Here is a 26,898-nt window from a genome sequence, read left to right as displayed (position 1 = left end):
AAGTATGCTATAAGCTGATTTTTTTTTGTTTTATCAACATCTTTTGAACTATTTTGATATTTTTCTATTGTTCAAAGTCTGAAGTTAAATATTTTACTGAATAGAAGTGCTTGGACATAATTGAAACACATGAGACGTTATATAAATTCATGATGCATGTAATTATTATTTTCGGTTTATATATATATGAATTAGAACGAGAATGGTTTATTGCTAGAATATTTTGATAAATTTTCTCAAGAAAAAAATCGTGTTGGATAACGACGTCGCAAAAATGAAAACACTTTTACAATTAGTTGTATATATGCTTTCTAAAAATATAAATGTTTACATTAATTGTAATCCACTTATTTATAAAACTTAAATAAAATCAAAATATTACAAGTTCACCCTTAAGAAAATAAAAATACTAAATATTTTCTTTTATTATTGAAAATTTTATATATCGAGGAGAATAATTTACAATCAGTTAAAAAACCTATAGTTAAGCTTTGTGCTCAGTTCTATTACCATTCAACTGTATCCTCTTATTGTCCACTGAGTTATAGTTTTGCAATATTCTGAAATTATTATTCGAATTGATATTTCACATTTTGAAAGTAAAATAGAAATATTTAAATGGATTTTATAATTTAAAAATGAGTTAAGGAATTTTTATGTCAAAAAATGGATGGTTTTACTTTTTTGGAAACATGCAGATAGTTTGATGACCTTATTGTCCAAAAAAATTCAAAAGTTAATTAAGGGGGACTTTCCTACAAGTTCAATGACCATTTGTGGAATTGACTCAAGAATTCACATATAAAATTCTCACCCAATTAGAAAGTTGATTATTAACGATGTTTTTAGAAAAGTTTAAAGAATAAAGCCGATATAAGCTGCCAATCTCGGGCATGATTTGTGGGTCGGGTCGGGTTAAAATTATGGGGCGTGATTTTTTTAAGCTAAATGGTTAACTTCATCTAATTTGGGCATTTACATCCATGTAGGGGTATATTTAACAACTTTGATTAACAGAAGAGTATATTTAGGTACTTTGGCTAATAGAGGGTATATTTAACCAATAAAGTAAAGTAGAGGGGTATATTTGACCCTTTGCCCTTTAAATAAACTGTAAATAAGGGCTTTTAAAAAAAAAAATAGACACGTAATTGCTCCCTCGTAGACTAAATTGTACAGTACATAGAAATTAACAAATCACAAGAAAACAACGGTTAATCCTTCAAAAACTCTTAGCGATGCTTTAGAAGCAGCTCTTATTAATTTATGCAACAAGAATTCAAGAACTGAAACTGACTGCCAGTAACATTTGTAAGCAAATTTGGACATATGATAGACTTAGCATGAAGACAAACATAATTTTAAAACCCTCAACTTCTATGCAGATTGGCACAGCATGCTCTTCTTAGTGTGAAAACCAACATAATTTTGTGTCTGCCATAGTAGAATGTCCAAAGGCGCTAGCCGGCTAGGCAACAATGTTGTGTCAAATCCGTCATAGTTGTATCTTACAAAGTGTAAAAGGCAGCATAAACAAATATGTCCAACCTTCTAAACTGTCAGTATTTGATTGAACAAAATTTAACTTCTGATATTTACCAAAAAAAAATTAAGAGTTAACAACAACATAAGAATGAATGCTATGACTACCAAAATCAGATTAATATTCCGCCATTGTCCTCTCAAGACATTATACAACAACATATATTCTGAGACAACTACTAGAAACAGCTAAGCACAAGCAAGACTTAAGAAGGCCCGTGATTACTAAGTACAAGTATACAACATATTTAGATGATAGTAGCGTCATCTACCTCGATCTCTTGCTGCGAAATATTGTCTGAAGTTATGAACAAGCAAGGCAATTCCAAGCATTAGTGGAACTTTATCCTTTGAAATAGCTATCTTTGGCTTTGGATAGTCACTTTGGCTTTGAGTCACTTCCCTTGCTTCTGAATGTCGACAAGGAGAAGAATGATCTTGGAGCTGTAAAATAATTAGGAGCAGATAAAAGTTAAGAGTGCATACTCAAATGACAGAAGCATTAAAATATATACTAACAAAGTACCTGAAGTGATTTCTCCATATATGAGCCTTGGAGTTTCAATTACAGTTAGATGTGATCATTAAGTTAGTTATATATTCTGTGTTTAATTATATATTTTAATAATCACCTTTAGGTTGGATCAATACTACTTAAGAATTCATGGAGAAGAAAATAAGCCAGTCCTATTCGCATAAGTTTGTGTTGACTTTCTGCTTGTCTATGCAAACACTAATGATAGCATTGTTTTTGCTATGCAGAAGACTGACTTCAGGTGAATAATTTTGTAGTAAGCTGAATATTTGCAAGGTTACGACTTTACCTGGACAGATTTGTTCTATAGGCTCATGCCACTTTATTCTTGAGTTCTCAGCAGATTATTTGCAAGTTTAGGTTGTTGGCCAAGTTTTGCTTCTTGTGGTCAGTTCGTGATGGTATGATATGATTGCTTACCTTTTAAAATCTAAATTTTAAGTCATAATCCCATCAGAACTAAATCTAGATAGACTCCATACGATTTAAAATGGTGACAAAAACAATGATATATCTTTAAATACAGATTATATTCCATAAAAGGAGCAAACCCCAATAAAATATGTCTGACGACCAAAACAAAGTGTCAAAGCCAATACTGTCCCATGAAGGAAGTGGAGAGTGCTCTTTGACCAACCCAAACAAAAAAAGAAGCTTTATTTTTCTTCCATGTTAAATCCCTTAATGTATTTCGGGATTGTGAACTAATGCCAAAATCAGAAATGTCCTTTTATGATTACGATTTTATGGAGCTAAGTTGCAAGTAGGTTAATACAAGAGGCTTTCTAAACTTTCTTATCTTTAATTTTTCTCCTAGCATCCAAGATAACTTCACGTGATGACATTTCATTATGTACACAACACAAAACAAAAGCAATAAGACAGGAAGAACCAACTACTTATACTAGCAGGTCACCTTTTATTGAGCTCCCTGATAAATGATCCTCCCGCAATTTGAAGTTAGCTGGAGGTGCTGGGATTGAACTGCGCAAGGCTTGAACTGCCACAAGAGAAGATCATTAGGTTAGTGACCTGTACGACTGTTATGTGCTAGCAGTTAACTTTTCTGGATATTAATGTACAAAAATAAAAAATAAGAACTGCCAAGCTCAAGAAACAGGATTGAACATCAAAAGTTGATCTTGAGGCAGCAAAAAATATCCACCATATTGAAACAAATGTAGTTTGTTTAGGGAGAGAAACATGTTATTTCACCTTGTTCACTGAAAAACTCACTCTCATAAAAACTATCATCAGATGGATGTTCCTGTGAGAAACCCATTCTTGACTTTCTTAAATCTTCTGAAGATCGATTAGAAGGGTCACGTCCATCTTCTGTATCATCATCTCCTTCAGAAGTAGTAGCAGAAATCCAGTCAACCAAATTATCTGTGCCACGATTTTTCCTCCCAAATTTCAGAAACCGTTTAAATCCTTTGGAAGTATCTTTGCGTGATTGATTATGAGAAGAATTTGCTACGAGCATAGGTTTCTGAGCCATTCCCCATTTCTTCCTCATTCTAGCTGCATCACTATCCGTTTGACTTAGAGAATGTGAATTCCAGGACGCGGGACTTCCCACAGGAGAGTCCACGGATGCATCAACATCAGACATCTCATGAGGATAAGAAAAAGGGTGATTCACATGTGCATTCCATGAGATAGGACTTTCTCCCGGTGAATCTTGTACAAGTCCACCAGATAACAACTTGTTAGAGACAATAGAAGGCAATACAGCTTCTGAAGCAGAGTTCACTCGAGAAAATGATCTCAGAACATCACCATTCTCTGATCCAGAGTTTTCCAACTTCTCTGTATCATTGGTCAGTCTTGGTTCCCCGTTATCAAATTTTTCCTGAATTTCAGCTGTCATGTTCTCAAATTCTTCTTCATCCTGGCCCCTGCCTTCGGAGTCTTCGGGTTCAAATACCATATCATCATACTCATCATTGTCGTCCACAATCTTAGATACAGCAGAAGCCCTGGTCTTGGTCAGACCACCTCTAGAGCTTAAGTCAGTATTCTTACCCTTCTTTAGTAAAGTCCTTGAACCTGAACTCTTTGGAAATTTATCAGTGCTACTCCGCTCCATCTCGTCTTTGTCAAACTTGAGAGGAGTCAGAACAACGCCATCAGAATCGAAAGTGGAAGTCTCCCTAAATTCCACAATATTGCCAGAGCTTTTTCTCAAGGATTGTGATCTTCGTGATTTGTCCTCCTTGATAAGGGGTACCTCTTCATTTGTGCTTTTGCTCCGGGTGTAATTTCTAAGTTGTGAACGAGTTGTCTTACCAGCTGTGGAAGAAGGCTTGGTGTTCTCCTTTCTCATTTCAGAGAAGTTTGGGACAGACTGTGCCAGAGGATTTTCAGATTGAATTCTCCGCCTACCTGATGTATTATTAGAAGCTTTCCCAGAAGACCTCGGAACAGGTGCTACTGTGGTGCGAGGTGTGGATGAAGACAAACCTTTGACAGGTAAAGGCTTCTTACCCCGAGTGCTTTTACGAACATCAGACATATCTTCTTCGTCATCACTTTGCTCAAAAACTAATTGTTGCTGCCAAAACAAATTGTTTCAGGGTCAGTTACATGTATCGCAAGAGAACCAAACAAAAAGAACAAAAAATGGAACAGCTACCTTATATATGCGTAGGTAGTATTGCTATATGTATTACAGACTAGAAAAAGAACTATACCTGGTCTCTCCTTAGAATAGATCTCGAATTATATGATCTGAGTCTGTCAGCACGCATATGGGAACTAGAAACCATACTGTCCTTATCAGCAGATCCAGCAAACTTAGCCTTCATCTCAGCTCTACTCCTCTCAAGGCTATTCTCCATAGCCCTCTGTTTGGCTTCCTTCTCTGCTCCCTTAGAATTCCATTCTTCCCTGAGTTTTGTATCCCTTTTCTGCATATAACTCTCATAGGATTTCCCTCGAGAACCCTCCGAAAAACTTAGTTCAGAGAAATTACTATTTAGAACATCCTTGGAACCTGAAGCAGGTTCATCAAATGTGTAACTGTCAGAAGTCCTAGCATTACTAATATTATCTACCACAGATTTCCTGTAGGATGAACTAACAGCTGGACGGTTTTGCACGTCACCTGGCCTGCTTCTCTTGGTAGAATTAGATTTATCGCCAGGAGCACGTAATTTGTGTTCAGCAAAAAGCTTTTCTAGCTCATTAGCTTTCGTTTTCAAGTCATCATTCATTTCCTGGTTTGCTTTGGGCTGTCGTACCCTCTGAACTTGCTCGATAGGGGGTGTCGAAAATGAGTCAAGCCCCTCCTCAGCGCCCAAAACCACTTTACCTTGTTTCTTAAATTTCATTGGTTCACGTCCAAGCTCTTTGACCTTTGATTGAGAAGCACTAGATAATTTCTCAGATGGGGACAACTCATCCTTTTCAACTTCCCCAGTTTCAGAAAGTGATTGCCATCTTGACTGGAGATTCGGTGAATTACCTTCGAAGACTTTAGCAGCAGAAGTTTCTGTAACTCTTGATCTAGAACCGCTATCCAACTGTGCAGCGGGTCCCCCAGTCCTTGGAGGAGCTTTATCCCGCCTCGAAACCAAATGATCAGTTGATCCAGTATCCTGCCAAATCTTGGTCTGAGGACTAACTTGTCCTGCACTCCTCTCAAGCTCCGTACCGCCTTGAGAAGTGGAGAATGGCCCTCCGGTATCCAGTTGATTTTTTACACTCTTATCCTCAGCCCCGCTTATATGTGAGCTTGACCTCGTCTTCCCACGGCCCTGATCAACGTCAACAATGCCCGAATTCGAGTTTGGCCTGGTCCTCGGAGAATCTTGTACATCCCTAGAAGAATTACTATGGTTGTCCATTTCGCTTCCACTAAGTACAGTTGCACCGGTCGAACTCAATGACTTTTGCTCATTGGATTTGGACTGAGGTACCGAGCCAGAAGATGGTGTGCATAGAGGGCTCTCATTATCCTTCCTATCACCACCCAAATCAATACTCATATCACTAGCACCACTCCATCTTCTCAACACAGGCGGAACCGCCACATCAGACGACAACCTACGTAGCTCTGGGGTTGTTTTCGCCACAGCAGACTTACCACTTCCCCCAGAATTATTCTCCTTCTGCTTGTTCTCAAACATGCTGATTCGTTCCTGCACGCTTAACCGCCTTTTCAGTTTCGCTTGATCAGCTGATTTCTCTTCCTCTGTAACCTCTTCCTCTTTTTCCTTTTCGTTACTCTTGTCTATGTCTGGTTCCAAGCTGGACTCTCTTTTTGGTTGGTGACACGTTGAGGATATTTCGGGGCCGGCTGAGTGGGACCCAGTAGGTTGCTGGACTGGAGTAGTGGGGTCCTCGTCAATGGACATGTCGGATCCGTAAGAACATCGTACGGCTCCATCATCTACTTTCCGTAAGTTGATTAATTCTGGCCGCCTCTCCTTTAACGTTAAAAATTTGTTGCAGGCCTCGCTGAAAAAACAAAGGAACCGTATAAGTCGTAAATGAAAATCTTTTTTTTTTCCAATGCGAAAATTAAATCAACAAAAATATATACGCCCTTAATGTGTTTTATTGATAACCGTGTAGTCCAAAAAAAAAAAAAAAGGATAAGCAAATATAGGGGGGAAAGCTTTTAAAAATAGCCAAATTAATTGATATCTTAATTTAATTGTGATAAAAATCTTATATAAGTCAAAACATTTTACAGTTCTGAATTGAAGTTTGAAATTTATAAAAATAAGCAAGCTTTTAAAAATAGCCAAATTAATTGATATCTTAATTTAATTGTGATAAAAATCTTATATAAGTCAAAACATTTTACAGTTCTGAATTGAAGTTTGTAATTTATAAAAATAAGCTACAATCTAACCTTTTCCAAAATATTTATATTATGGTATAAAATAAGATATAATTGGCAAGCAATTTTCTCTTTTTTGAAGCAAGAAACAACACATATTTCGAAAAACCACATGGTTGAAATAATATCATACAAGCAGTTTTTTAAAGAGAAACTATTTGATTCAAACCCCCCTTGTCAAACTAGATATACTTTATTCAAATCTTAGTTCCATTTAATGTTCACTCTCCTTTCCTCAGTTATTTGAGTGACAAGGAAGAAAGGAACATAAAAGTTCTCTTTTCCTCTCTCCATTCTCTTTCCTGACACCATTCTTATTGATCAAACGAAAGAGTACTCATAGGCTTCCTACTGATAAACTAAATATACTCAAGAATAAAATCTAGAGGGAGATGCCCATGAAAAGGAATTTTTGAAGCAAGATTAATAAAAATGTGGGTTTCCCTATTGATTTACCTTGGAAACGGATAAGACCCAAAGAAGTCTATACCTGCAGATGAAAGAGGAGTTTCTACGTGAACATTTCTAACAGTGGTTTCTCCTCCAACAGTCACGTAACTAGCATTGATTAGGGAGTTTAGCCTTTCACTAGTTTAACTAGTATAATCAGTTGAATCAATCAAAGGGCTTCGACACAAGAGTGCTATAAAGGTAGCTCAAGAAAATTTCATTTCATTCTGGACTTCAGAGTTAAATTCAACTGTCTAGTGGATGTCGTTATAGGCATGTCAGAATCACTCTTCCAATTTTATTGCGGGGAAACTGTAGGAACCAAGAGAATCTGAAGAGTCTTAATATCATTGCATTTTAAATTCACCAACCTTCCCAACCAATATTCTCAATGCAGAGAGCCATGGAGACTAGTCTGCAAGTCATCTAAGAAGTTAAACCCACTCGCCCATTCATTAAACTGGATGGCATCAGTGTCATACTTCAAACTTCAAGACATAAATTATAGTATTGTAAATAAAGTAGAATACTAAGAGCTATGTATGACCTCAAATAAAATTATCCATGCACATCTGCCAGCTAGATCTCATTTTTCTTAATTTCACTTTACTTCTTCAGTCTTATTCTAGCATTCATAATTAGATAGGTGTTTCTGACCTTTGATATGTTGATATAAGGCCTTGTGATTGTGCTTTACCCTGGACCTTAATGAGAAATAAGCGCAGTTCAAGTTTCTAGAAACACAGTTTGCTTCATTAACCTCTTCCAGCTTCTCCCAAACTATGACGCAGATTTACCTAGATGCTGAGAATCGAACTACAAAGTAATATAGATCTAGCTAATATACCACCATCTGGACCAGAGAGGTACACAGTTCTCAATTTTACTAGATCAACCAATCAGTCCGGTTGATCTTAGAAACATGTCATCATTCTGAAACCAAGCACTACAACTAATATCTATTCTTACCCAGAGATAAGGGGCACCATATTGGTATAATGTTATTTGTTGGGCCATCATTACAGTCAATTTTTTACTTCAAGGTCAGGCCTCAAACAGAAAAAGAAGTTTTCCGTGCCTCAAAGCAACTATATTTAGTCTTTTACTTGCGTTCTTAGTCAACATCACCTAACCACCGAAAATTTCATCTCCAACAAGTATACCCTGAACCAAACATTTGTTCCCCTTTCTTTGGTTAACCAATTAGATTAAACACAATGGCCACCAGGCAGTCATTAGGCAGACACAGAAAATCCAAACAGCAGTGCCCTCCTATGTTAAACTATAACAATTAGGATATTTTGACGAGCCATAATTCTTTGCAAGCAGATATGCAGAGAGGAAGGGATGAAGGAGGGGCTGAGAAAATCTATGGACAAAGTCAAAGCAACAGGATCTTACTTCAATCTAGGGGCACCAAACCGTTCTGAAAAAGTATGAAGTTCAGATACCGTCTCCAGATTGAAACCAGCAGCTGCTGCACGAGAACAAGCTGTAGATAAGTCCTGTTGAACTGTAGTAAGTCTCACATCAATTGCTCGCAGTAGCTCCTTCCTGTAAATAGGTAGTAGTTAACATGAAATGAAGATGCTTAATTGGAAGCAAATCAAAAACCAACGGTAACAAGCAATGAATGCATGACGAAGCAGAGTAAGGAAGTTACTTTGTAGCATCAGATCCACCACTACCTGGATTAAGTAATAAAGGAAAAAGAGATTGTCAGATAAACACCACTATAGGGCTGTAGAATCAGTGGGCTAAAACAAAAAGGTTCTTAATAAATTCAGTCTTCAAATTTCATGCTCGAAGTTAATAACAGCAACATATATTAAGATGAAACAATTAATCTCAAGGCCAGGCAGCAAAGCTTCCACATGAAGAACAGACATAAACACCATGCAGAAAACATCATATCTCCCAAATCCAACGATCCTAACCTTGGCTTATTCTCCACCTAGACCACAGTAAGATGGAAACTAGAATCTAGAATGATTCAGTATTTGCATATGCTTTCTAGTGAAAATTATGGATCGCATGATGTGATACTAACAACTGAAACAGCAATAGACAAAACAAGAGAATGAATAGATGTTTAAGGAGATGACCAATTAGACGAGATGGGAGCTAATTTAAGGTCACACAGGCAGTCTTGTTTTTTCTAAGTTCTAAGGTTACATATATAAATTACTTGACGAAATGTGAAAGCTCAAATTTGCTTATTGGGTAATCTTACCGATCCCATTAAACTGATCAGCTGTTCCCTGAAATAAAGGAAGGAACAAGTGAATTCCGTTATTATCTGATAATCTTAGTCAATTCTAAATGGAGGTTACAGTGAGTCTATGACAGTGTTTGCCACCTGCGAATATAACTTCCGAGCTGCTTCAAGCTGGGACATCTCAGCATCTAATGTGTTGACAAGCTCCAGAACTTCTGGCGTGCTGACAAACCTCACAAACCTGCAGAGGAAGAGACGAAATCATATCATTCTTCATTTTCCCTCGTATTTTGTTTGCGAAAGCTGGCAAAGACATTACCTTTCTAGGGTTCCTTTTGTGAACCATGATTCAGCCTTTCTGCGCCTTTCAACTTCAAGCTTGATAGACTGAACAGCCAATGCAACTTGCTCTTCTGCAATCTTCAAATGGGTCACAAAAGGCTTCAACAATCCTGATGCTAGTTTCTCTGTGTTTCCACCGCGAGAAACAAACAATTCGCATCTGCCCAAACAATTCCAGCAATACCAGAAATATTAGTGCATTCATTATACATTTTCATACATAAACAAAAGTATATCCACCACTCACCGAGAGCGCTTTGGTGACAGCTGGAAGACAGCATAATCAAGGAGCGAATCAGATTCCATCTCCGCCCTCCTCCTCACTAAAACAGCACAATGTTCCCTTTAGCTTCTTTCATATAACCTCCCTGCCTCTTTTCAGACAAATACAATCAACAATGAGCGCAGCCCACTTCCAAAAATCCAAATCTTAAGTGCATAACAATTCCACAGGCATACAAACATAACAATTCCACAGGCATTCAGAAGAAAGAATAGTAAGTCTGTGTTGAGAAGCTGAAGTAGTATGCTAATATCCAGTAGTTCCATAAGCATAAAAAAAAAAGGGAATAAGACACAGCGTGTGTTTGGTTCCAATTTTCCCAAGTTTGGTTGGTCGAAATGTTTGGAGAACATTTTCTCTAGGAAAACAAGAACCTTAAAAATAAGGTAAATGACTTCCATAAGTGACACGTCAAGTTCATTGTCTCCTCCTCACCCATCCAATGCCCCCAATCCGCACCCCTTGACCATCCCACCCCCCGCCACCCCTGAACCCCCACCCCCACAGGTATTGCTAGGTTACATACAAAACCCTCTTGGGATAATAATTTTTTGTCTGCTTACCAAACACTAGAAAATAAGTAAAAAACCGACTTGTTTTCCAAGAAAACATTTTCCTTCATAACCAAACACACCCACAGTCTTTTAAAATATGATAGATCTTATCCGAAAAATGGGTCATCTCAACATAAGGTACATTGCTGAACAGCACATTTCATTCAGATCCAGTTATAGGCAGAACATAATTTCCAATACTAAAACAATCCAATGTACAATCTTTTAAATACTTCTAAATTATTGAAGTCTTCACAGGTCAAGCACAAAGACCAATAACAATATGAGTAGTAAAATGATGAGCTAAAGCAAGTGAAAAAAAAAAACACAGACTAAAAATTAAAAATTAGGAAAAATAATAAGACGATCATAGAAATCAAAACTCACCAAAGCAATGTGAAGGCAGAGATCTTAAATTCCCAAGCTAGATCGGAAAAATCCGGGTCATAGCCGAACCGACATTTTAGTTCCTTTGAACTAAATATCAGTTAGAACAAAACATTAAAACACTCTTAGTACAAAAAGAAATTCTAAAGAATGGGTTTTCCCCCAATTTGAAAGAAAACCCTACAATAGACTGTTGTCAATGGATTTCGCTTTACTCTTTTCTCAAATGATCTTCTTTCTCTCTTTATTTTTTCATTTATTAATAAAAATGTATGTACACAAAGTTATTAAAGAGAAAAAATGGAGAGTGAATGGTAGAGAGAGAAAGAGAGAAAGAAATGTATAGCGTTGGAGTTGGAGGCGTAGAGTGCAGTGTTTGGGACAAAATAAGTAATCTTTCAACGCAGTAGTGTGTTTTGTAATCTTTAAACTAAGGATGAAAGACAAAAGAGAAAGGTCATCATGCGGGTAGATGTTTTTCGAATTAACCAATGAATGATTGCCGCGTGTTTGTTGTCCCCATGATTTTACTCACAACTATGGCGATTTTTTTGTTTTAATGTTTAAGCTATATATCCCCTTTTGGAAAGAAAATCAACAATATTTTTCAAATTACTGCTTTTGGCTCCATTTTTCTTTCAAAGTGCTGCATTCGAATTCCTAATATAAAAAGAAGTGGGATGTATATTTAATTATTAAATTTTCTATCGCATTATTTCCTTTATGTAATGCCTAGATCTGGAACGATGGCTTAAAAAAAACAGTTTATAAGCTGAAAATAGCTTATAAGTCAAAACAAATTAGTTGGGCTACCCCAATTTTTTTTTTATTTTATTTATCAGCTTATAAGGGGCAATTCGCAGAATTACCCTTCTTTTGGGGTGGTCTTTAAATTTTGCCCCTCATATTTGAAATCTTTAAGTTTTGCCCTTCGGCTAAACCCCATGGGTTCCAGGTTCGAACCCCCACACAGTCAAAATTTTAAAAAAAAATCGCAAGGCAGAGTTTAAATTCGCTATGCCCCCACCGACATACACTTGTGAAGGAATTACCAAAGTTATGCTGGACCCGACATACTTATGCCTTATGGGCAGACTTGGCATAAGTATGCCGAGTCCGGCATAACTTTGATAATTCCTTCACAAGTTTATGCCGGATCCGGCATAAAAGTTTGCCCATTAAAAGTATGCCCCCAACGGCATAAACTTGTTAAGGAATTATCAAACTTATGCCGGTCCCGGCATCCTTATGCCTTATGGGCAGACTTGGCATAAGTATGTTGGGTCCGGCATAACTTTGGTAATTCCTTCACAAGTTTATGCCTGATCCGGCATAAAAGTTTGCCCATTAAAAGTATGCCCCCACCGGATGAGGGTACCTAGGAAGAATTTCATTGTCCTCCTTCCAATATTATTACAGAACTAAAAGGCTTCATGGTAAAAACTTTGTGCGTGGCCTCTTCCACTCATCGTCATGCAAATGCTGTCAACAATTATCATAGTGTTAATACTCATGAAAAACTAGGCTTAGATATAATGGAACAAAATCACGACAACTACTCTTTTCTAACACTACCCCATAATATATTAACAAGAGCAGTTATAATATATCCAATACAGGAAATGTAGCAAAGAAAGTCTTTAGGCCACATTGACACAAAAACCACTTGAATTTTAATAGAGCATTTTGATGTCACTAAAAATCTGTAAAAAGTTGACATGAGATCTCAAAGTTATGCCGGACCCGGCATAAACTTATGAAGGAATTACCAAAGTTATGTCGGACCCGGCATACTTATGCCAAGTCTGCTCATAAGTAGAGGTGTCAATATGGGCTGGCCCAGCCCAACCCAACCCAGCCCTAAAGGGCCAAAGAATTAAATGGGCTAGGACGGGCTGGCCCTTTTAATTGAAGGGCCTACAAAATGGCAGCCCAACCCAGCCCTAAGCGGGCCGCGGGTTAGGACGGGCCAGCCCTTTAAGTTTTTTCGTCTTCCGAAATAACATTTTCTAAGTGATTTTTGGTACAATTTGAACATGAAACTTATGCAATATGAAATAGAATCTTCTACCACACCATTCTTAAGCAAAATCATATCATAGAAGAAAAAAATTTAAGAGAACAAATATAAATTATTATTTTTGATCACTAATTCAGATCACGTTCAAAAGAAATTAAACATAATATAAATTCTATGACTAAAAAGTATTACTTTATTTTCTAATTTACTACTTAGTAGTAAGTACATTCTTTTTTAATCATTACTTTTATCTTTTTGTTTAATTTACTTATATTTTTTTTAAAAATTAATTAATTTATTATTCTTTTCTGGCCTCAAGGGCTGGCCTCAGCCCAACCCTTGAGGCCGGTGGGCCAAGAGAGGCTGGGCTTTTGAGCCTCACTTCTATATGGGCCAAATAAATCCTAGCCCAACCCTACTTAAATGAAGGGTTGGGTTGGGCCGGCCTCGCGGGCCAAGCCCATATTGACAGCTCTACCCATAAGGCATGAGTATGCCGGGTCCGGCATAACTTTGGTAATTCCTTCATAAGTTTATGCCGGGTCCGGCATACACGCGACCCAAACCTTGCCTTGCGGTTTTCTTTTTTAATTTATGCTTGAGCGGGGGTTCGAACTCAGAACCTCATGATTTCTGCGTGAACGCTCAGTGTTGCAATGCGAAGGGCAAAAATTAAAGATCAGCAATATGAGGGGCATAATTTAAATACCACAAATATGAGGGGTAAAAATTAAAGACCACCCCAAAAGAAGGGCAATCCGCGCAAAAAAAAAAGGCTTATAAGCTGCTTTATATAAGATAAGCTAAACGGGCCAATTATTTTAAGCACAAAATGGCTTTAAGCTGGCCAGTCAAACACTCAAAAAAACTGAAAACAGCTTATAAGCTGTTTTCACCAACTTATAAGCCAATCCAAACGGGCTCCTATATTCAAAACAAAGTACTATTTGAAAAATGTAAAGATTTATGTCTTTTTATCAAAAGGGTAAATCCATCTCTAAAGAAAATTAAAATACTTTTATCCTTGTCATTATTTATAAATTCGTACTTGCATGCTAATAAATTAGTTTTGTCGTTACTATATACAATTTGGTTTAATATTCCTTCTGACTGCAACATATAATAAAGGCCAATGATTTTCATCATAACATTGTGAATTTAATATTGTAACTATAAAACTTGCAGAAAAATGCATTTCTCAAGAGACTCAATTTTCATCTAGTAACTAAAATCGTCCTACGTGTCTTATATTATACATAGATAAGACAAGATTTAGTTAATAAGATTTGTGTATACTCTTAGTTTTACTACACATAACAAAAATATGATGTATTTATATATTGATCGTGTGAAGAAAAGAACTTTACAAAGAAATTATAAGTATAAAGTAACATATGGTCGAGTTGAAAAAAAAATGATACTAGAACTGTTAGTAGGCGTTTGGCCATAGATACCAAAAACAAATTCACTTCTTTTGGAATTTTTGAAGTTGGAGTTGTATTTGGTCATAGTTTTTAAAATTGTAGTTTTTGGTGAAATGTAGTTGTAAAAAAGTGAAAAAAACATTTTTTTTTTAAAACTCAAAAAACTTGTTTTTCAAGTTGTATTCGGAATATTTATGGCAAAACGCCCAAAAGTGAAAAAAGTGAAAAATTCTGGAAAAAAGTGAATAATTTTTATGGCCAAACGGCAAAATAATTTTGTGGATCGGGTCGAAGTGATAGGGCATGAGTAATTTTAGTTAAATGGGTAATTTTGGTTAATTTGAGATTTTCCATCCATTCAGCGGTATATCTGTGTACTTTGGCTAACAGAGGGGTATATTTAACTACTTTGACTAACGGAGGATAAAATTAGCCAATAAACTAAAGTCGAGGGATATATTTGACCCTTTTCCCTTTACAAAATCACGTCATGTATGCATTCGGTGGTAACTGTCCATAATATTTTAATTAAGATCAATGTATAACAGACATTAAGAATTTCCATAATAACGTGCAATGATATGTTTCGTAGAAGTACTGTATCAAAATTGAATCTGGTTCTCTGAAAATGTTCTTTCTTTGACTTTATTAATTAAAGATCATGTTCTTGTCATTACCTTAACCCGTGAACTAATTAATGAAACTTATATTTATTATTAATAATTAATAAAAAGTTGTCTGAAGATTTTTTTAGATGGATAGCAATAGGACCCCCCCTAACCCACCCACCATTGCCCCAAGTGATTATCTTATTCTGATTAATAAAACCTAAACATAAAAGAGAAAATGAATTTTCTTCAGAACATGTAATTAAGGACGGAGTTCTGCGTACTAATAAATAGGGGTGAATCTATGCATTAAAAATGGGTCACGTGAACACATGGTTACCCGACTAAACTCATATATTATGTATATAATCCTTAAAATATATCTAAATATTAATTGAAGGAACACATGATCAAACTAGACTGAGTGGAGCACTGATTAAGTGTTGGGTTTAATTCCTTAAGGTTGTGGGATCGAACCCTACTAAATGCACTTTTGCGTCTTTTTTTTTTTTTAAAAATTCAAGATAAACTCATTCTCTTGAAATCCTAGATTCGCCTCTAATAATAAATATGCTTACAATGGGCAAATAAGAAAATACAAAAATATATTTGTCAAACAAAAGGCGATCCTTTCAAAAAGTTTCCCCTGCAATTATAATATAATTTGATTAAGACCGCAGCCTTTGGTGAGACAGAGATTTTAGTTAAGTGCAAACATAAATCATATATTATTGAATTAACAACGAGATGATGTGATTTTTGAGATAATAAACTTGCATTAACGGTACTGATTAAGGTAAAAACACCCAATAAAGAACGTCCCATTCGCACACTATTATCCTTGATTCAAAACGTAGTCACCAAGTCCTTTATTTAGAATTATCAGCCTGGAACTTCTCCTAATTGTATTTGTTGCATTATAAATTACATCTTCACTTCCCCGGTCTCCAACATTCACAACATAATATATGAAATCAAACATCAAATTTATGTAAAATTTCTTTTACCTTCTTTTTTTTTTCTTTTTAAATAACTTTCAGAATATTTCAGTCATTTTAACCAAAAAAAAAAAAAAGTTTACCAGCATAGATAAGCATTTTTTGCCCAAATACATGAACTGTTACTTATTTATAATATCAGCTCCAACACCTAGAAATAATTTTTGAGCACTTATTTTTTATCAGCTAACTGAAACAAACTCACAATCGAGAAGCTTGCTTAAAAAGAGTCTCGTCGATCTCTTTTTCCTTTTTATTCGTCTTTAAGAGAGAAGTATGGTCCCCTTCTATGCCATTCTCATGTGTAAAACCATTAAAGGTTACACATTATATTCTTACTACATGATGGACGAACTTGTTCCTCACGTCTTTGGCCCAACCAGAATAAGTGCTACAATGCTATTCATCGTTGCACATGCATGTCGTTGAATCTCCATTATTTAAACGGAAGAGCAGTTTTCAGGAAAACATTATCCATGTGATCAGTTTTAAGCCGCATTTCGGGACTAAAGCTTATGATCTGTTGCAAGTTGCAACTTAATTGTGGGTTTATAAGTTTGACGTTTTCATTGACTATTGATCCATAATTTTTCCACGCGTTTTACTCGATTGGTGACAGTTCTAAAATAAGGTGTTCAAAATTTAGAACAAAATGCTTCTTTTTTTTTTTTAATAAATATTTTCTGATATCTGAATTTAACCTAATACCGTTATTAATCGGAACAATATACTTTAAATTGTATCTAGAAGTTTTATTTTATATTGCTTCCAACAACTTTGATGTCCAAACTTTCTATTCTAATGATAACCGTAAGCGACGCAAAGATAACTACGAAAACACCATTTTGGGATTTCCTATATAGCTAAAATGTCTATGTCTGAAAGAAACAATTCTGAGCAAAGAAAAAATGATTAACTCAAATGTGAAAAAGAGTTCTAGAGCCCACAACGAGTTGGCCATTCCAAATGGCAAGTAATGAAGTAATGTCAATTGACATTGAGTTCGTTTGGCGTAGCTCATTTAAAGTAGTTGATAAGCAGTAAGTATTGATAAGCATTTTTAAGTGCGGAAGCTGATCATTTAATAAATAAATAGCTACGTGTTTTGATAAAAGTGCTGAAACTGAAAATAAGCAGCTGATAAGCATTTTTCTGTTAAAATAACTTAAATATCCTTAAAGTGTTTACACTAATAAGAATGTTATTTTTACAAGATTTTAAATTCCAAATTAATTCAAATACAAAATAATTCATGCCTCGTTTATTTTTAATACAAAACTAATTAGATGAGATCATTTTTTAAAAATATTTTTTTTTTTATGATATACTAAATGCAATCATAAAATGTAATGAAATAATTAATAATTTGATTAAAGTTTGTTAGTAAAACATATAGTCCACAAAATATTTCAATACAAGAAACATTCTATTTACTTTAATATATATAGCTACTGTTGAAAATATATTCGCTCAGGCCATATGCTAATTCCTCTTAGAACAATTTACTGTCTTGTTTAACATTAAAGAACTGCAACTTTACATGGATTTTTTAGCAGCCAGACTAATACAAAAGGGAGATAAAGGCTTCTCAGCGAGATCAATTCGTGTGATTGCTTTTCACGTGGAAGAACTTCAGGATCTTGTTGTATTTTGATGATGGGCGATGAGAATTGTTGTTTTATCAGAAATGTCACGAAGAGGGTGAGGAGGTAGCATGATGGAGACGGTTAGGGATTTTATTTCAATTAGGGCATTCCAGAAATTACAAAATAATATCAGGGATAGAATAGTAAAATTTTTGGTCAAACTAAAAGTGTTTATAAGCTAAAAAATAATAAGTTTGGGAAGGCCAACTTATGACTTATAACTTATTTTAACTTATAAGCACTTGACTTATAAGCAGTTTTTTATTTTTATCAAACGTGGAGATCAGCCGAAAAGTGCTTATAAGTTGGTTTGACCAGCTTATAAGTTTAGTCAGTTATCAGATGCTAGAATACCAGTTGTTTATGAATTAGTAGATGCAATTGTAACAACGGGGATGTAGCTCAAATGGTAGAGCGCTCGCTTTGCATGCGAGAGGCACGGGGTTCGATCCCCCGCATCTCCACATGATTAATCGAGCTTTTTCCTGCGCTTTATTTTTCTAATCAGGAATTTTGTACGTCTAGTAACCATTTTCATGCAAAAGACTTAAATATCATTAATTTAGATTGGAATTAATTTTTAAATCTCAGTTTGATTAGCAGAACATTAAGTGCCAATATTTCATTGGAGTTGAAATAAATGAAGGTTTTAAGTTAAAGTCGAAATGGAATATTTGGATAGTTGAGAATGGTCCATATGATTGGATAGAAATCTTACTTCGAAAAAAGTTAAGATTTTGTGAGTTCCAACTTCTATGCATTAAATACAGAGTATGTCCAAACACCTGATTAAGATTAAGAAGAGTTAAAATTATGATATTCAGTCTTGCTTTTATTCCTTTCGTTTACTTTTATTCGTTCACTTTTAAATTTACATATTCCTTAAAAATTAATAAATGTAGTATGTATTTTGCCATATTACTTATATTAATTAGTGTATAGCCTCAATAAACTTAGGAGATGATTTGAAAATGAGTGAAAAAAGTCTGTCTTTCTCTTGATATGATAAAGTGGACAAGTAAAAGTGAAAATTTATTTTTAGTATAGTGAAAAAGTAAAAGTCAACGGAGGGAGTAATTATTCTAAATTTTTTACTCTTTATAGTTCAAATTACTCTCATTAGTTTCGTCAATTAACACAATATCATGACTAAATAACGGAACTCATCTTCTATTGTGTTGATTAGCTCGTTCATAATTAGAGTAAATAAATAGGATTAACTCCTCTTAATTAGGACTTTAGTTATACTTGATACTACTCTAGTAATTATCTATGAAAAATAATAATTATGCAGCCATGTTAACCATGCCATATGTGAATGTAACAAAAAAATAAACCCCTTAAGCCGCCTAATGGATATTCACGCCGGTGACATGATTTCCTGTAAAAGTACTTGCATAATTTCCTCCAATGCGTACCCGCCACGTGTCCTACTCGCCTTCATACCGACGCCGTCACACCCCCCTCTGTTTTTTCCGTCAAACCGATAAATGTCCTCCATATAATAACAAAACTATGCTTTTAATAAAAAATCCTCAGTTACCACTGCTAACCAAACAGCCCCTTCCCTCGTTACATCCCTCCGGTCAACCGTAAAAACCCTAATCTCCTAACCTAAATTTCTCTATACAAAAAAGCTCTCAGATCGGCACAACGGAACGGAATCTAATTTATGGAGAAGGAAGAAGAAACTCAGTCAGGATCTCCAGTTGAATCACCGCGATCTAACGGAAGGATAACGGTAACGGTAGCATCAGCACCTCCTCCTCCTCCTCCTCCTCCTCCACAAAACACGTTAACTTTAGCTCTACCAATACAGCAGCAGCAGCAATCGAGACCTGTTACTATTAGTGGCGGTGGTGGTGGAAGAGAGGATTGTTGGAGTGAGGGTGCCACAGCTGTACTGATCGAAGCTTGGGGAGAACGTTACCTCGAATTGAGCAGAGGTAGCGTTTGCCTATACATTTTGGATCGGATTTTGAAAATTTATCCTCAAAATATTTTCAAGTTTTTTGGACTTCCCCTCACAAAACTTTAATTGTATATCCAAGAGCAACTTCGAGTTCCAATCTAGCTGTTTGGCCATAGATTTTGAAAATTTATCTTGAAAATATTTTCAATGGAACTGAAGATCAGTTTTTAGGAGAAATTTCACTTGCCCTCGTAAAACTTCAACTTTTTTTCCCAGTTCCAAACACAAACTTCTAAGTTCCAAAAATCACAACTTTGAAAACTCAAATTTTCATGTTTCGAGTTTCAACTTCAAAATCTATTGCCAAACTGATGTTAAAAACAGGAAAACTTGTTTATATATAAATTTGACTATAAATCCTAGCAAAATCAGCTAATCTAGTTTTGAATTTTAATTTATTCCTTAATTTAGACAACAATACTTAGTATTTTATTGCTGTTTTATATCTCTACTATAAAAGTCCATTTGGAAGGGAGCTAATCCTAAACAGTTTTGATTTTTGTACAACTTTGATTATTTTTCTTTCCCTGACAGGTAATTTGAAGCAGAAGCACTGGAAAGATGTTGCGGACATTGTTAGTAGTCGAGAAGATTATAGAAAAACGCCTAAAACTGATATTCAGTGCAAAAATCGAATTGATACTGTGAAGAAGAAATACAAACTGGAGAAATCTAAGATCATGGCAGGTCAAGGACCTAGCAAGTGGCCTTTCTATGAGAAGCTCGATCAGTTGATAGGTCCGACGGCTAAGATCAATCCGACCATCGCTGCCGGAGTTGCTGGACCATCCAATTTATATTCAGGTAATAGAGTGTTATCTCGCTTATACTTCCATACTGGCTGTTGTAGAATTAGCCTTGGAGTTTCTTGTGTTTCGATTTCTGTTACTATCTGTTGCACTGGGTATGTTGTTGTTGTTGTAGAGACCTATCTAGCATTATAGGTGGTGTTCAATTGAATTCATAACTTTCGATGCGGAGTATAAATTTATGTGTAAAAAAATACTAATGTCGTAATAAGTACTATATGATTCTTAAGATTGAATTATAGAGTTTAAATCCTCGATTCACCTCTTCAGGTAATCAACAAGTGCCTATGGGTATTCCTATGGGAGTCAGGTCACTTCCTCAGCTTCGACAACATCAACCGTTGCAACCACAACAGAAACAGAAGCAACCGGCCCGGAAAAGGCCTCATATGGATTCAGACACGTCGGAATCAGAGTCGGAGCCGGACCTTTCACCTGCTTCAACTGACAGTTTTCCACCGGGAACTTTTCAGAGAAAGAGACCAAGGATTCCGAGGGAAATGCTGAATTCAAGCGTGTTAAGGCAGGGGATACATGGAGGAATTGGAGAAGCTAGTGGAAAGGATGGAAACAAAAATTGGGGGAATTCGGTTAGGGAGTTGACACGAGCAATTCTAAAATTCGGGGAAGCATATGAACAAACAGAGAGCGCGAAGCTGCAACAAATGGTGGAGATGGAGAAGCAGAGAATGAAGTTTACAAAGGAAATGGAGTTGCAGAGAATGCAGTTTTTTATGAATACACAATTGGAGCTTTCACAGCTGAAGCATAGGAGAGTTGGGAACATCAACCAGCACCATAGCAACAATCACGTTGCTGCCGCCAGCAACCACAACAACAGTGATAGCAGTATTTAAGGTCTAATAAAGATCCACGGGCTCGGTATCTAACAGAGATTTGTATTGTAATTTAGTAGTGTTATATTGCTGCTAAACTCTCTCTTCATTTGAAAGCCAAGTTGTAGAATATATAGTTAATTAATTCCTAATCGGAAGTTTATTTAACTGAATGTAGCTCCAATCCTCTTCCATCTTTGCCTTTTCTTTTATACCTGGATGACTCAAAGCAAGCTGAATTGAATATTATAATCTTTTAACTTTTACAAAGTACAGATTGTTTATGGAGTTGATTTTGATTGAAGAATTAATCTTCACACCATCCACTGGCCTCATACAGCAGCAACTTCGTTTCTACTGAGTTACCAATAGCTTTTTGATGTTGTTCCTTTTATTTTCTTACAGCCATCAAGGAGGAAGCTAGTCCAGATTTGCGTTGCGTAGGGGATCCATCCAAGGAAAAAGCTCTCTCCACTATGAATTTCTTCATTTTTTAGCTCAAACCCGATACCTCTGTTTAAGATGCAGAAATCTCATCCATCTCACCGCATTTGTTAATGACACGTGATCATATGATTCATACTGGTACAAGAAGTTACATCGAACTAATTGCTTGGTTTTGGTTATGGGTTGGACTCTCGGTCAAGGTTGTTGTGTAAAGGTGCTTTGCTTTTATTTAATGTTCTATATTACAGTAATAATTACCTGTGCAATGAACATCAATTTGAGGCCTAACGAAAACCCGTCAAAGAAAATCCTATCGCTGTATTTGAGTCGGTGTTTTTAGGGCGTATGTCTCTATGTTTATTTAATTTAATAATATTATTGCTAAAAAATAAGTAAAAATAATTTTTTCATTAAAATTCTGCAAATAAATAACAAAAATTCTGCGGACGACTTATTACCCCCCTGACCTTATTTTTTCTGTATTTTTGTATCCTTTTTCGATTGACGTGGCAAAAAAAATTAGATGACCAGATGCAACAAGGGAGAGTGTTGCACACTCTCCGCCACATCGGCGCCACGTCAGTGCCACATCGGCGCCATGTCAGTGCCACTTTTCCTTTCTTTTTTTTTTCATTTGATTTTTCTTTTATTAATTATATTTACACTAATTAACCATTAAACTCTCCATTAATTTTATCTTCTTCATCATTAAACCCTTCATCTTCTTCTTTCATTTCAAGAAATCAATTAACCTATTTTCTTCTTCCATTAACACACACATTCAATTTCATCATCAATCATAAAAAAACTTATTTTCAAGAAATCAATCAACTCATATTCTTCCTCCATTAACACACACATTCAACTCATTTCCTTCCTCCATTAACACACACATTATTTTCAAGAAATCAACCAACTCATATTCTTCCTCCATTAACACACACACATTCAACTCATTTTCAACATCATCTCAGAAGCTGGGCACAGAAAAAAACAATCTCATATACATAAACAACAATCAAAAAGGGAAATCGAATAAGAAAAACCCCATAAACCTTAAAGGACAAGAGAAAATAGCATAAAACTATTCCATGTTCGAAATCAAAAGTCAAGATTAGATTTTTAACAAAAAAAAAAAAAAAAAAAAAAAAAAACTGAATCGAGCTCCAATACGATGTGCGACATCGTCCTCAATCTCGCCAGTCCCTTGGATGATCGACCCCAGGTACTTGAAACTTTCTTTCTTCGGGATGACCTGAGTATCCAGCTGCACGTTCTCGTCCTCTACTTGACTCCCATTACTGAACCTCACTCTAAGTACTTTGTCTAAGTCCTGCTCAACTTGAAACCCTTCGACTCCAAAGTCTGTCGCCAAACCTCCAGTCTTGTGTTAACACCGCTCCGCAACTCGTCAATAAACACAATGTCATCTGCAAACAACATGCACCACGGTACCTCTCCTTGAATGTGGCTTGTCAGAGCGTCCATTGCCACAACAAATAGAAACAGGCTAAGCGCGGACCCCTGGTGCAGGCCCATCGTGACTGGAAAGTGTTCCGAGTCACCTCCAACCGTCCTCACCCAGATTTTGGCTTCATCATACATGTCCTTAATCGCTCTAATATATGCTACAGGAACACCTCTAGCTTCTAGACATCTCCACAACACCTCTCTTGGGACTTTGCCGTAAGCCTTCTCAAGGTCAACAAACACCATGTGCAAGTCAGTCTTCTTATCCCTATACTGCTTCACCAAACTCCTCACCAGGTGAATAGCTTCTGTAGTCGAACGCCCCGAGATGAATCCTGTAACACCTCGTACCTTTAACGAAAGCTTTGACCATGATCCTAAACTTAGAAAATCAGATAAAGAATGTGGGAATTAGAATTTCCCTGTTCTGTTGTAAGATGGGGGTTTACGCCCATGAACAGTGACCGTATTTCAATATACGGGCCGTAATTCAAGTCATAAACTGGTACCAAGGATTTCTGAGCATTCTGGAATTTGGAATTTGGATGTCCAATGGTTAAATATAGACCGTATTTCAAAATACAGCCCGTATTTCAAATCGTAAACTGGTACCAAGGATTTCTGAGCATTCTGAAATTTGGCATTTGGATGTCAAATGGTTAAATACAGACCGTATTTCAAAATACGGCCCGTATTTCAAAATACGACCCGTATTTCAAAACTTATTTGGAATTTGGGAAAACTTCCTTGATGAAAGTTGTAGAGCTTTGAAATACCTTTCTAATGGTATATTATGGGGGTCAAACGTACATCTGTGCAAAGAGTTATGACCATTTTACTGAAGAGACGCAGTGCAGTCCGTATTTCAAAATACGGATCGTATTTCAAAATACGGCCAGTATTTAACTGGGCGGAAATTTTAATTTTCCAGAACAGTATATATTCGTCCGTATCCGTTCACATCATTATTTTTCATTCCTTCAAGCCCTAGAACGACCTCCTACCCTCCTCCATCATCAAGAACACCAAGGTAAGTCCACTCTAATTATTTCAACTCAATTATAACATATCCTAATAATCTAAGCAAGAAATTATTGTTCCTAATCTAGGGTTTTCAAGAAAACCCATCCCAAGGTTCAAAAATCAAGATTTAGGAAATCTTCTTCAAAACTCAAGTCTTTAATTCAAGTTTTGAAGCAATTAAGGTATGTAGAACTTCCATCCACATGTGGGAATCTCTCCGTTCTTCCCCATGCTCCGTTTCTTGATATCCATGAATTTCAAACCCTAGGGCATTAAACCCAACATATTGTAGCCCACATTTATGTATTTATGTATATGAATTTTGTATCTATATTCGTTATTGTATTCCTAATTTTCCATTACGGTTATTAGGAACCCTAGCTTAATCCATGAATCATGAATTCTTCCTCATGTGTTCTCATTATGTTTATATGAAACCTTATGATTTTATGTTGCAAGTTACAAGCATTTTTTCAAGTTAATTATATATATATATATATATATATATATAGGACATGTTATTACTCATGAATCAAGGACATGTTTGCAAGACTATGACAAGTTATCTCATGAAACCATGTTTACAAGTTATTTCGTGAAATCATGATTACAAGTTATTTCACGAAAATCATGGGCTTCTTAGCCAACTATATCATATTAATGTTTTTGGGAATTGCTTAGTTAACCAAGAAGGCTCAGATAGCCTAAAACTACGTAGCCACCGTAGGATAAGGGTTGTCAGCAAGGAGACAACACCTTCATTATGCAGTTTGGATCCTTACATGCTTATTATTACTTAAATCTCATATCCCAGGCAAGGTGTGAGTGTTCTGCTGGTAGGACGCAAGTACCAGATCACGTTGTCGGTTATACTATAGCGTTCCCCACGTTACAAGCAGTTTTACATACATGTATTTCCATTGATTTACTATTTTCAGACTTTAATCACGTTTCATGCTCATGTTCAAGTTACATTCAGTTTCAGTTCATGTCTTATACCTATGTTGTGCCATGTTCTTCTTTTCAGCAGGTTTTACATACTAGTACTATTCACTATGTACTAACGCCCCTTTTGCCCGGGGCCTGCACTTCACGGTGCAGATACCGATTTTCAGGAACATACATCTGCGCAGTAGGATCACTTCAGTTATCAGCTTATTGGTGAGCCCCACTCCTCTCGGGGTTCAACATTGAGTCTGCATTAGTATTCAGTTTATGGTAGTCCAGGGCCATGTCCTGGTAGTTAGTATTCAGACATGTTTTAGAGGTTTCATAGACAGATGTTAGTTCACAAAGTCAGTTGTGTTTTCATGTTTGCAGACTATTATGTTTTCATGATATTTCATGCTATGAGATAATTTCAAGACTTTATTCCGCAAATTACATTTTCATGATTTATTTAAATTGCATGATATAGATTATATTGTTTTGATGCCTATGTTGACAAGCAAGCCACGAGATTTGCTCGGACATATGTAAGCAAGGCCCGAGTGCGGTGTTACGCCCAGGCCATGGTTCGGGGCATGACAAATCCGAACTGGTTCTCCGAAATAGAAACTAACTTCCTCATCCTCGTTTCCACCACTCTCTCCCAAACTTTCATCGTATGGCTCAACAGCTTGATACCCCTATAGTTGTTGCAGTTTTGAATATCCCCCTTATTTTTATACAACGGGATCATGGCGCTCCATCTCCACTCTTCAGGCATCTCCGTTGTCCTAAAAATAACATTCAACAACCGCGTAAGCCACTCCAAGCCTCCCCTACCCGCATTCTTCCAAAATTCTACCGGTATTTCATCTGGCCCGGTCGCCCTCCCTCTGCTCATCTTCCGCATAACCCCCTCGACCTCTTCAACCTTGATCTGCCTGCAGTAGCTAAAATCGTGGCGGCTCTCAGAGAGCTCCAATTGGCCTAAGACTAAAACTATGTTCCGGTCCCCCTCTTCGTTCAGGAGTTTATGAAAGTAGGACTGCCATCTTTGTCTAATAAGGGCATCCTCCACCAAAACTTTCCCTCCCTCGTCTTTGATACACTTCACTTGATCCAGGTCCCGAGCCTTCCTCTCCTGCACTCTGGCTAGCCTGTACAACTTCTTGTCCCCCTCTTTTTCCCCCAAATCTTCATCCAAGCGTTTAAAAGCTGTCGTCTTAGCCGCCGTAACCGCTAATTTCGCCTCCTTCCTCGCTTTCTTACACAGCTCCCTGTTAGTCCTCTTCTTTTCCTCGTCTGTGCTCTCTACTAGCTTTAGATACGCTGTTTTCTTAGCTTCCACTTTACCTTGTACCTCTCCGTTCCATCACCAGTCCCCTTTGTGTCTGCCAGAGTAACCCTTTGAGACCCCTAACACCTCTCTTGCCGTTTCCCTGATGTTAGCAGCCATCGTAGTCCACATACTACTCGCATCCCCGCTTCCAGGCTCCCATCGCCCTCAACCGCTCCCCCAGCTCCTGGGCATTGTCTTTGTTCAAAGCGTCCCACC

General features: G+C 36.6%; 3 protein-coding genes and 1 non-coding gene across 6 annotated transcripts; 2 read left to right on the top strand and 2 right to left on the bottom strand.

The window, feature by feature from the left end:
• Positions 1–1,542: 1,542 nt before the first annotated feature.
• LOC132633508 (uncharacterized) lies at positions 1,543–11,564 on the bottom strand. Of its 3 annotated transcripts, none has more exons than XM_060349977.1 (11): positions 11,164–11,564; positions 10,187–10,313; positions 9,917–10,099; positions 9,739–9,838; positions 9,613–9,640; positions 9,043–9,067; positions 8,781–8,933; positions 4,774–6,541; positions 3,293–4,634; positions 2,994–3,077; positions 1,543–1,986 (listed from the first exon to the last, which is right to left on the bottom strand). In XM_060349977.1, the coding sequence occupies exons 2-11, from the start codon at positions 10,243–10,245 to the stop codon at positions 1,922–1,924; spliced, it is 3,807 nt and encodes a 1,268-aa protein (XP_060205960.1). In that variant the 5' UTR covers positions 10,246–10,313; positions 11,164–11,564; the 3' UTR covers positions 1,543–1,921. The 3 variants fall into 3 exon arrangements, with proteins under 3 accessions (XP_060205960.1, XP_060205962.1, XP_060205961.1); XM_060349979.1 differs by having other exon boundaries at positions 3,314–4,634; XM_060349978.1 differs by having other exon boundaries at positions 10,187–10,307.
• Positions 11,565–18,250: 6,686 nt separating this feature from the next.
• On the top strand, positions 18,251–18,323 carry TRNAA-UGC (transfer RNA alanine (anticodon UGC)). Its single transcript has one exon. It is a non-coding gene; the product is annotated as a tRNA-Ala (tRNA).
• An 842-nt stretch (positions 18,324–19,165) lies between these two features.
• Positions 19,166–21,746, top strand: LOC132633507 (trihelix transcription factor ASIL2-like). The gene is made up of 3 exons (XM_060349976.1): positions 19,166–19,805; positions 20,366–20,635; positions 20,911–21,746. The coding sequence occupies exons 1-3, from the start codon at positions 19,532–19,534 to the stop codon at positions 21,495–21,497; spliced, it is 1,131 nt and encodes a 376-aa protein (XP_060205959.1). The 5' UTR covers positions 19,166–19,531; the 3' UTR covers positions 21,498–21,746.
• A 1,503-nt stretch (positions 21,747–23,249) lies between these two features.
• Positions 23,250–26,799, bottom strand: LOC132631539 (uncharacterized). Its single transcript, XM_060347109.1, has 3 exons — positions 26,767–26,799; positions 26,014–26,661; positions 23,250–23,744 (listed from the first exon to the last, which is right to left on the bottom strand). The coding sequence occupies exons 1-3, from the start codon at positions 26,797–26,799 to the stop codon at positions 23,250–23,252; spliced, it is 1,176 nt and encodes a 391-aa protein (XP_060203092.1).
• Positions 26,800–26,898: the final 99 nt, after the last annotated feature.

The sequence above is a fragment of the Lycium barbarum genome, chromosome 3 (genome assembly GCF_019175385.1).
Source record: "Lycium barbarum isolate Lr01 chromosome 3, ASM1917538v2, whole genome shotgun sequence".
NCBI classification, from domain to species: domain Eukaryota; kingdom Viridiplantae; phylum Streptophyta; class Magnoliopsida; order Solanales; family Solanaceae; genus Lycium; species Lycium barbarum.
This window is presented reverse-complemented; position numbering and strand designations above follow the sequence as displayed.

Bases quoted from the DNA above. Each gene is read 5' to 3' on its own strand.
- LOC132633508 (XM_060349977.1), bottom strand. From the start codon at position 10,245: ATGGAATCTGATTCGCTCCTTGATTATGCTGTCTTCCAGCTGTCACCA. The intron at 6,542-8,780 runs GTAAGATCCTGT...TTGTTTTTTCAG, and splicing joins TTTGGTGCCCCTAGATTGAA to CGAGGCCTGCAACAAATTTT. The intron at 1,987-2,993 runs GTGACCTGCTAG...ATTATTTTACAG, and splicing joins ATCAGGGAGCTCAATAAAAG to CTCCAAGATCATTCTTCTCC.
- LOC132633507 (XM_060349976.1), top strand. From the start codon at position 19,532: ATGGAGAAGGAAGAAGAAACTCAGTCAGGATCTCCAGTTGAATCACCG. The intron at 19,806-20,365 runs GTAGCGTTTGCC...TTTCCCTGACAG, and splicing joins TTACCTCGAATTGAGCAGAG to GTAATTTGAAGCAGAAGCAC. The intron at 20,636-20,910 runs GTAATAGAGTGT...TCACCTCTTCAG, and splicing joins ACCATCCAATTTATATTCAG to GTAATCAACAAGTGCCTATG.
- LOC132631539 (XM_060347109.1), bottom strand. From the start codon at position 26,799: ATGGCTGCTAACATCAGGGAAACGGCAAGAGAG. The intron at 26,662-26,766 runs GTGTTAGGGGTC...GCGTATCTAAAG, and splicing joins TCAGGGAAACGGCAAGAGAG to CTAGTAGAGAGCACAGACGA. The intron at 23,745-26,013 runs GTTTGGGAGAGA...CTTTCGTTAAAG, and splicing joins TGTTGAGCCATACGATGAAA to GTACGAGGTGTTACAGGATT.